General features: G+C 40.4%; 1 protein-coding gene across 1 annotated transcript; it reads right to left on the bottom strand.

Annotated features, from left to right (window-relative positions):
* Positions 1 to 615: 615 nt before the first annotated feature.
* On the bottom strand, positions 616 to 6,967 carry LOC136884083 (uncharacterized). The gene is made up of 2 exons (XM_067156106.2): positions 6,604 to 6,967; positions 616 to 3,178 (listed from the first exon to the last, which is right to left on the bottom strand). Exons 1-2 carry the CDS (start codon positions 6,709 to 6,711, stop codon positions 2,159 to 2,161), a joined length of 1,128 nt encoding a protein of 375 aa, XP_067012207.2. The 5' UTR covers positions 6,712 to 6,967; the 3' UTR covers positions 616 to 2,158.
* Between the last annotated feature and the right edge of the window lie 4,103 nt (positions 6,968 to 11,070).

Genomic DNA, 11,070 nt, shown 5'->3' on the forward strand with positions numbered 1-11,070 from the left:
CGAGACTTCTCGTTGCGGCATGTGGTGCGTGGCCTATTGTTGTGTGCCTCATACTAACGGTTACAGTGGCATCCAGTGGCCTGCATACTGCTAACACCACTCAAGTAGATTTGGTGACTGACGATCTGACTACAGAATCAACATTTTTAATGTTATTTGCTTTACATCCCACTAACTACTTTTTACGGTCTTTGGAGACACTGAGGTGCCAGAATTTAGTCCCGCAGGAATTCTTTTACGTGCCAGTAAATCTACCGACATGAGGCAGTCGTATTTGAGCACCTTCAAATACCACCGGACTGAGCCAGGATCGAACCTGCCAAGTTGGGGTTAGAAGGCCAGCGCCTTGACCATCTGAGCCACTCAGCCCGGCAATCAACATTTACCAGTTCCCGTTTTGCAATTTAAATTGTAACGATTAGCAGTGATGGAACTAACAATTCTATGAATATCAATACAAGAAAGAGTCTGGATGATGAGATGTTAAGAATTTAGAGCCTAATTTATTTTTCAGATTTTACACTTAGTTCATCCCAGATTTTAATGTTAATTGTATGTTTGTACATTAGTTTTCATGTCAATTGTGTGTTTTTACATTTGTTTAGTTATTAGATGTATTACATTGAGGCTGAAGATGGCCAGCCAACGCCGAAACTAGTCCCTAGTTTAGTAATGAAATTCAATAATATTGCATAATATAGTATTGGAAAAAGGCGGACCATACATTTATTTAATTATTATTATTGTCTTCAGTGGCACCTGGGCTACTTATGACAGATGATAGTGGATCTGTTAAGGTTCCAACCAGCCTCAGGCTGAGGAATCAACATACGAGGGCCATCCACAAACTAAGTTTCCGTATTGAAAAAAAAAAAAGGCATAGTTACATGAAAAACTTTATTGCCAGCCGATACAGCAACCTAGAGCTATTTTTCAACATAATCACCACCAGAAATGTGACGCTCGTAATACTGTGGGATCAAAGTTTGTATGCCGGTGTCCTAGAATTCTTTCGCCTGGGAATGGAACAAGTGTGTAACATTCATCTTCAGCTCTTCGCCCGCGTGAAAATGCTTACGGGAGAACAGGAATTTCTCGAGGTGCAAGAAAAGATGGAAATCACTGGGAGCAAGATCAGAACTGTATGGTGGATGGTCAAACACCTCCCAGCCGAACTCCTGCAGAACAGTTGCTGAGCGCCGAGCACTGCCATGGATCAGCACAACACCACACCTCTTGCTTTGAATGGCCCATCGCAATTTCTGTAGAAACTTTTTCACAGACTGAACCTTGCAGGCGGCGGGAGAAAGAACACGAGCCACTGCTGCTGCGTTACTGACACCAGGCAGGACTTGTTCAGCCGGTATATGATTGCTACGACATAGATCTGTCGTGCACACTCATATTTGCTGGCTAAATACGTTTACTTTGCAAGAAAAAAAAATAGGGAAACTTAATTTCGGGATGGCCTTCGTACATTTTGAACCACTACAAATATTCTTAGCTAGAATATACATAGAACGAAACATACAACAGAAAGACAAAGAAGACCATGCACACATGAAGATTCTCCGATTACCACATTTGAGCATTAGTCTACTCACCAAGTCACGTATTTAATGCTTAGCTGATGATAAGACCCTTAAAATTTGTCTTTCTCAAGAATGACTGGATATATGACCCAACGGCTACGGGACATTCAAATTCGAGGGATAACCTTCATGAACTCTTGAGTATGAAAACAAAATCTGTTACCCATCTACCTGAAGGTCACGTCAGTCGAGAATGAACGAGCACTGTGAAGGGGGGATAACACAGAATCAGCTGCCTACTCTGTTCCCCAAACATAGGCACATCCATTTACAATGCACAGAACCACAGAAGAGTAGACTTGGGTCAAATAACTGGAACTTCACAGATGTCAGCCCTCAGATTCACCTGGGTCTCCACTAACCAGTGCCATCTTTCCTACAGTCTTAATTGCACAACTCTTCTCTCCTCCAACACCAAGAGCTAGAGTGCCCTCATTCTCCTTACGGACCAAGGCACTACCTAAGTCTATTTCATACACAATTATGGTATTCTGCCCAGGCAAAAAACATCCGTTCTGCAGCAACTGTACTAAGTGGGAGAATGTGTCCAGTACATAACTATTTCCTTATGCCGTAGAATCTTCTGACGAAGATCTAAGAGCTCTGCAGCTATCAATTGGCCCCTGTATTTCCGTTAAAACCACCACTTCATACGGGCAACAGTCTTCATGTTTCAGGAAGGCACACAGCCATCCGTAAAATCCTTTTTCTAGATCTGTTATTTCTTTATACCAGCTGTCAAAGAACCACGAGATCTGAGCAAGGCCGGCATACACGCCGAGGCCAAGTGTGAATATCACAATGAGGAATGGATAAAGTAAGATGAGGAAAGGGGATACTAAAATCCGACACACTACAGGCTTCTCCTCCGTGTAATAGGTAAAGACATTATACCAGGTGATGGTGCCCATGTAGAAAGAGTATATCCCAGAGATGATCACAGCAAAAGGCAGGCACAAAGCTGTCCATATGGTAATATGTGGACCTTTCCGTAGGTTGCACAAGAAAGAAGACATCCCAGGAGTGACAGCTCGCTTTTTGGCAGCGATCGTTGCTTCGAGGACCTCCAGTTCTTCCCGTGAGATGTTCAGCCTCACATCCACGCTCTGTCCCGCTTTCTTCCCTCGTTTTATGGTCCCGGTCATGGTCAGGCAACCGTCCGTGCTGCTGCTCATCGCGACAGAGTCCGACGTCTCAGACCCTCGCCTGAGAGCCGTCGTCTCCACCACGCCGCAAATCCTCTCTTCTTCTTCCTCGCGGTCAGTGCAGATGTTGACTTTCTTCTTCTTTTTGGTTGCCACCGCTTCCTTGATGAGGTCCACGTCCAGACTCTGCTCACTCTGACTCAGGCTGTCCGTCGTCGTGCTCGCCTGCTCCGGCTGACTCGCCACCAGCGACTCCACTGTTCCCGAGGTATGTCCATTCTCCAGGATCGGGGATAAGTCTGGCCCCATCCGGTCGCTCACTCCGCTGTCCGATGATTTCAGCCCGTCTCCATCGCCACTTTCATCGTGTCCATTGATGTCAAGATCGGGGGACGAGAGGCTGTCTCCAGAGGGTGAGTGACCGCTGCTTTTCTCTTTACCCTAGAAAAGAAAAATTGAGTGAAAACCTCAAACCTTTAGCTCTTCTCTATCAATGCTGCACCACAGTAATAAGGAGGGATAGAATCACTTGCTTGTTGTTTAAAGGGGCCTAACATCTAGGTCATCGGCCCTAGGGATAGAATCATGCCGTACTTTAGCGTCTGTCTCTTGGCACAGGCACAGTCTCACCCATGGTTGTGCTGAGTAATGACATTCGGAGGGTTTGATTGCTATGAAAAATGTTGCTCATAGGGTCAATCATGCTGCAATAGCACTTTCTGCCCCAGCGAGGAGAGCAATGGCAAACTACCTCACTCCTCATTTTGGAGCGACCATCATTTTTACGGTTTCCCTTTAAACACATACAGAACCTTTGGTAATGCTATTTGAGCACCCAAACGACCTAATAGACAGCTCCTGACCATTCATACAGCATAAATTTAGTGACTGTTGCGGAGATAAACTACATCATGAAGGAGAGACTCGCATTAAATTGTATCTATACTTCTATAGCAAAACATTATGAAAAGAACATTTTTTTAAAGTAGCCAGGTGAAGGAACACTCCTATTGGCTGAAATTATTCAATGTGGGGTCACTCCCATAATTCAGTACAGATACCTTCATAGACGTCATTACAGACTACGGCACAGTAAAACCTACTTCCCCAAAGACTAACCAAGATTTATTTCAAAGGTTGGTAGCATTGCCCTCTCTTACCTAAGGAAAGTGTGTAAGGTACAGGAAACAAAACAGAATTGGACTCCATGCCTGGTCGTAGTAGGCTACACGACTCTACGAACTACATATTGTCTGGCTCCAAGGCTTGCTGGCCTTTGGTCTAAGGGGTCTCAGGGATGGGAAGTTTAACCTTCATTGGTTAATTCCAATTAATCCTCACCAATGCGCAGGTTGTCTATAAGGCAACATTTGAAACAACTGCACCAGGCCTCTCCAGACAACACTTGCCATCATCATCCATACATCTTCATTATACAATGTTCAGTGTGCAAGTCTCTGTAAATTACCTCTGGCTGTAACTAGCTCTGCGGCCTAATTTTGTTCAACACATCTTATCATTAAAAGCCAAGTCTTAGTCTCCATCTACAAGGTAACCTATGCTCCTCCATTTCCATGACACGACCCCACCACCTAAGTCTGTTTATGCATACAGTTTCACCTGTTGAGTTCATTTCCGACTCAGACTTTATCGCCTTGCTCTGAGTATTCTCCCATTGTTCCCACCTGTTCATACCAGTGACCATCTTCGTCACTTTCATGTCTGTTACTTCTAACTTTTCAGTAAGATATCCTGAGTCCAGCCAGCTTTCACTCCCATACAACAAAGTCGGTCTGAAAGCAGACTGATGTAAAGATAGTTTTGGCAGAGAACTCACTTCTTTCTGTTGATCGCAACCGTGAGTTTACTGCATCAGCCCTGCTGCACCTTGATTGAATCTCACTCACTTTACACATCCTAAATACTTGAAATGATCTACCTCTTCCAGTTTTGTTTTCCTGACCTGAGATTACACTTTTTAGGTTTCTTCCCTATTGACATCAATTTAGTCTTGGACATGCTAATTTTTGTATCATACTCACTGCACTTCACTTCACGCTCCAAGATATTAGACTGTAGGCTTTGAGCACAGTTTACCATTAAGACCAAGTCGACGGCATAGGTCAAACTGCTTACTACATAGTTAATTTTCCATTTTAAAAAATAATCTTAAGTCTCAACTGAAGCACTATTTCTTTAATGGTCTGCACTCATCCTGGCTACAGGTCTGTTTCATGTCAGACCGTTGGTCTAATTGCTTATGAGTTTTTATCGTTCCCTTGTTGGTAAAGAAATCTCTCTGTACTGAATTATGGGAGTGACATCACAATTTCAGCCAACAGCAGTGTTCATGAAGCTGGCTACTTTGGAATGCTGCTCATTTCTTACCCCACGGCACTTATGCCCTTGAAAGGGCTCTGGCCTGCCCAGCCCAAAGACCTGCAGATTACGAGGGGACATGTGGTCAGCACGATGCATCCTCTCGGCCGTTATTCTGGGCTTTCGGGACCGGACCCGCCATCTCACCATCAGATAGCTCCTCAATTCTAATCACGTAGGCTGAGTAGACCATGAACCAGTCCTCAGGTCGAGAGAAAAATCCCTGACCTGGCCGGGAATCGAACCCGGGGCCTCCGGGCGAGAGGCAGGCACGCTACCCCTACACCACGGGGGCTGGCTGCTCATTTCTTGACATACTTTAAAAGTAAAGATACCCATTAGGGTTGGTCCTCAGCAATGGCAATGTACACTTTTCTCTCTCTTACATGTAATATGAGATACGATTTATAAGATTATATTTCAATGTGGTGGACAATACTGAAGATAACAGCAATTCCCAGGAGACAGTGTTCAGTTTGTCTTGACACCAAGGTCTGCCTAAAGGCTGTCATAGACGTATTTAAAGAGGATGAAAAAATTTCTTCACCAACAAAATATCTCGCAGTTATGAAATCCTTCAAAATTAATTAGTAACCAAACCTAAAATTCTAGCAGATAGGTAACCTAGTAATTCAAATTTTCACCTCAATATACAGATAAGAGATAACTTAAGAATGATATTAGGTATGCTCATAAGAAGATAAAGGTTTGAAAACTGCCTCCACATAAAATACTAAAAAGTCGCCCCCCCCCCCCTTTCCCAAATTGTCACAGGCTATTACTGAAGAAATCACTCCATTATTCACACAAACACATTTGTTTTAGAGATCGAAAAAGGTTAATTTGAATGTGGTGCTAATGGCTAAAATAACCTGTAAAAACAAAAGTTGAAGCAAGATATTCACAGATGGGCTGGACACTTTCAAATTTCCCGCGCTATTCTTCCTCTGTTATTTCAATAAGCCAACAAACTTTCCTATATTACAGTAACATGAAAAAATTAAAATAATCTCGAAATTAGCAGAAATGTCTTCCTAAATATTCATGGCAGAGACAGAAACTTTCCATATCAATCATTCCTTGAAACTGTATGCAAACAATACTGAGAATGGGTATTAAAATGGGTAGAATGAAAGCAATTGTTATAATGCAGCATGAAATGGGGAACATCAGGTAACTGAAGAACAATTTGACAGGGAGAAAGTTCTTTCAATGTCATAATAAAAGAGGATGGGTTTACAGCGCACCTCTCATCGAGACCGATGGCAAAACTAAAGACAATATTTTGAATATTAGAAAAACCATTCCTTGAAACTGATTCAGCCTGTGTACCTATGGTTGCAATTCATACTGTACCATATTAAAACATTTGGACCTCACTGACTTCCATTTTCTTCATCACAATGAAATCCAATATTCTTTTAAATACTTTTCTTTGGTCTCTCTAAGATTATATGCTATATGATATACCATATCTTTGAAATTACCTGAATTACCATTATGTGATCCACATGATTAGAAGCTCCACCACTTTTCTTTCCAGATATTCTCTTTTTTGGTGGAATAAATACTGGTTTATCTTGGGTTTCCATCATAAACTCCAGAGATGAAAATCTCTTTTTATGGTGATTAACAGTAAATCGAGCGTGTAAAATCAATATCGGAAAATTAACATTGAAACTGATCGCTTAAAAACACATGCCGCGTATTGACATTTGGTGTAATCAACTATTTTGTTCAGAGGTGCGATGACAGAAATCATACTAACTTCATATGAATATCAAAAGTGTTAACGCAAGGTAACCGCTAAGGTAGACTGATAAAATACTAGCTACGGAATTCTAGCACATTTTCCCCACTAAAGATGTAAAAATACTGAGTCTGAGTCCTGACATGACGGATTGATGTCACGCCCACGACTTTCTTCTTCTTCTTCTCCTTCTTAGGATTTTCTTGGGCGCTGCTGAAAAGCCATTACCCAGTCACAATACTTATTGTCGCAAATCTTCAAGACAAACACAGGCTGAGTTTTACGTATGATGGATAAAGTTGTTCAACACTTGTAAAAACGCTAGGGTTACAGGTCTAGAGCATAACGTTGGTAGTTTTCACCTCGCTCTTGAACAGTTACTAAACTTAGTGCAGTCGCCTGCTCGCCGTACGGAACGACGGTTGTGTAGTAGCGTGTTGCTTGCTGGTGTTCTTTCGTGTATATAGTGAAAGTATAGTGAATCATGGCTGCCTCCAATGGGGGGGCATGTCCCTCACAGGCGATCAGTTAATTGTGGATAAAGAAATCGAAGTGCCTATGGAGAATGAATCTTCTACTGCAAAGCAAACCAAATAATCAGCAAGTAATCAACTAGGGAAACCCCCATCGAACAAGGAACATTCTTTTGATCAACAGAATACTCAGCGCAGTGCTGTAGCTCCTTCTACGACTATATCTGAGTATTATAATAAGTTTCATTGTGGTCCTTACACAGTATTCGTGGAATCAACCGCTGATAAAAAATATAGGCTAATTAGACCCTATGGCTCTAGGACGAAAGTTCTATGAACAGGATTTAAATGTAAAATCACTCCAACGTAAAGGCAGAAATCGTATTCAAGTAACCTTCACACAGCAGCCCAGGCTAATGCCTTTTTACGTAACCCTATACTAGAGACTCTAAACGTGAAAGCATACACCCCCTCTTCTAATGTCCTACGTGTAGGACTCATACGCGGTGTTGATAAAAACCTCTCAGATGATGAAATCTTCAAACAACGGTGCCTATTAAAGCAATACAACGAATTAACCGAAAAGTCGTACAAAACGACACAACCGAGTATTTACCTACAGGATCAATCAAAGTTATATTTCGTGCACAAACCTTACCACAACAAGTAGCGTTATACACAGTGTATTTAGACGTGGGGCCGTACACCTATCAGATGTCGGAAATGCCAAAGTTACGGTCATACGGAGAAACATTGTAAATGCTCCCAACAGCACGCCACCAATCAATGTACAGAACAGTTCATCAAGTGTGTATATTGTAAAAGGGAACATTTGACAGGATCCTCAGAGTGTCCGGAACAAAAATATCAAGTACAATTGAAAAAAATTATGAGTACAGAACATATTTCATTTGCAGAAGCGAAAGTCAAAGTTTCACTCCCTGTATATTACCCGGAACAAAACCCTACCCATTTTCCTCCACTATCTCATGAGCTTACCGCATCTCCTACTGAAAACCCTAGAAAAATGAAATTTACACAGGTGGCAATGCATTCTCCGAATCCTTCTCCTGCCCCAGGATATGATAAACGGGGTTATATGTCCATAATTCGTAACGAAAATACTCCTCTAGGACGACTTCCTTCTCAACCTACTACTTCATCAGTAAACTTGACAGCGCAACCTTCCACATCCAACTTACAAAATCGGGTTAATAGAGATATGTCGGCCTCACAGGCCCCACTGCTCCACAGTATGAAGTACCATCTTCAAAAAGAAATCCAACGGATAATTCTATTGTTAATACATACTTTGGGAAATGAGCCCCAACTTACTCACGTTATTTACAAATTACGTGATCATATAGCTAACATTTTAAACGTGTATGATCAACATCTTTCAATGGAATATTAGTAGTGCAATACCAAAAAAGCATGAATTACAATTGCTTATTCAAGAATCCCAGGCCCATATTATCATGATACATGAAATTTTGTTTACCACCTAACTCCCAGTTTACTGTACCGGGGTATAATATTCTAAGACAAGATGGTCACGGATTCGCAGGAGTAGCTATATGTATCCACAATTCTTTGCCTATATGCCTTTACCAATTCATAATCCGATTCCTCAAACTTATGTTGTAGGTTTCATTTATAACAATATTCATTTTGTTAATCTATACTATCCTCCAGATGTTTATATTACAGAACGTCAATGGTCCCATTTTTTTCGCAATTTGATCCCTTTCCAAATGTTTTTGTATTTGGCGACTTCAATTGCCACCACACAGAATGGGGAAGTATATCTGACACTCCAAAGGGTTCAAATTTTCTATGTACATCTCACCAATATAACTTTACGATAATTAATGACGGTTCTCCCACACGTCTCTCTTCCCCTGGCTCACCTCCTAGTGTCGTACAGCTATGGTTCCATATACTACGTGGCACACGTTAGCTGATACTCATACGAGCGACCATTTTCCAATAATTATTACTTATGGTCTTAGTAAACCCCAAAATACGAATCAAACAACAGATCAAGTTAGCAATATACGCTCCTTCAAAAATTTTAATAATACATATATTGAATACCTCAGCCATGCACTAACACGTGTACACGTTTGTAATATTACATTTTCAACTCTTCTTACAATTCTGAATCAATATTTAAATACGTAATACCCATTCAAACCAATAATCTCAACTTCACCCCTACCATCTCAAACAATTAAATGGTGGGATAAGGAATGCCACGAGCTCATTCACCGCCGCAAGATTTTGTATCAATCGTCAATCAATGACTCAAGCCAATTATTTAAAACTAAAGCGACATATTGCCAAAACAAAACATATTTTCAATACTAAAAAGCGAAATGCCTGGAAAACATTTATATCATCATTAAATTCTCATATCCCTATAACCTATTTATGGATTGCCATACGAATGATCACAAGAACCTTTCAACACCAATCACAGTGTTCCTTTCCACTAGACGTGCTCTATTCTTTTCTTCACTCGCTCACCTCTGATTATACGATACCTTCATTTATTTCACCAGTAAATACAACTCCTTATTTCTCCACCTTAACACAATCAATAAAATTAAATGAACTACAAGCTGTTATATCAACTGCAAATAGCTCATCCCCGGGCCCGGACTCAATAACATACACTATGCTCAAAAATTACTCCCTTCTCAGGCACAACTTCTCCTCAATTATTATAATGATATCTTACACACAGTGCATACCCCTACTCATTGGAATGATTTTTATTTAAAACCTCTATTAAAACCGCATAAATTTCCCGATATTCCAGACCAACTTCAACTTACCTGCTCAAGTACTGCTCATTTAATTTATGTGAAGCACTCTTTTATAAGTTCAACTTATCATTAAACCAAGGTGTTTTCCCAGTGGAATGGAAGAAAGGATTTGTTAGTCCAGTTTTCAAAAATGGTGATAAAACTGACATAAAACAATATAGACCAGTTATAATTTCTTCTCATATTTCCAAAATTTTTGACTCAATTCTTGACAAAATCACACCTCTCTTTAGAAACATCATCATTGATGAGCAACATGGATTCTTTTTAGGGCGGTCAACCTGCAGCAATCTTCTTTTATTCTATCAGTTCCTCTTGGATGCAATAGAGAACCACTCCCAAGGCGACTACATTTACACAGACTTCTCAAAAGCTTTTGATACTGTCGACCACGATATCTTGCTGCAAAAACAAACGGGCTACGGAATTAATGGGCCTCTCCTCTCATGGATTGAATCGTATCTTAAAAATCGGCTGCAGATTGTTAAAATAAGGAATCATTTATCTGCACCTATTATTGTTAACAGTGGAGTTCCTCAAGGGTCTCACCTTGCGCCCCTTACTTTTTACTCTCTACATAAATGGCATTAAAAATATACTTAAGAATACTGAATTGCTTTTGTTTGCTGACGATGCAAAAATTTTATGCAAATTAATTGTCCTTTTGATTGTTTAAAACTTCAAGAAGATTTACATCATCTTGAAAAGTACTATATTCAAAATGGGTTGAAACTTAATCATGAGAAATGTAAAATAATATCGTTTTTTAAAAACAAGAAGAAAAAACATTTCAGTACAAATTTAGCAATAACAATATTCTAAATCCTGTTTCACAAGTTAATGACCTTGGTGTTTTATTCAGTTATAACCTATCGTTTAATGAACATATTGAAAATATTT

The sequence above is a fragment of the Anabrus simplex genome, chromosome 12, assembly GCF_040414725.1.
Source record: "Anabrus simplex isolate iqAnaSimp1 chromosome 12, ASM4041472v1, whole genome shotgun sequence".
In the NCBI taxonomy this organism is placed as follows: Eukaryota; Metazoa; Arthropoda; class Insecta; order Orthoptera; family Tettigoniidae; genus Anabrus; species Anabrus simplex.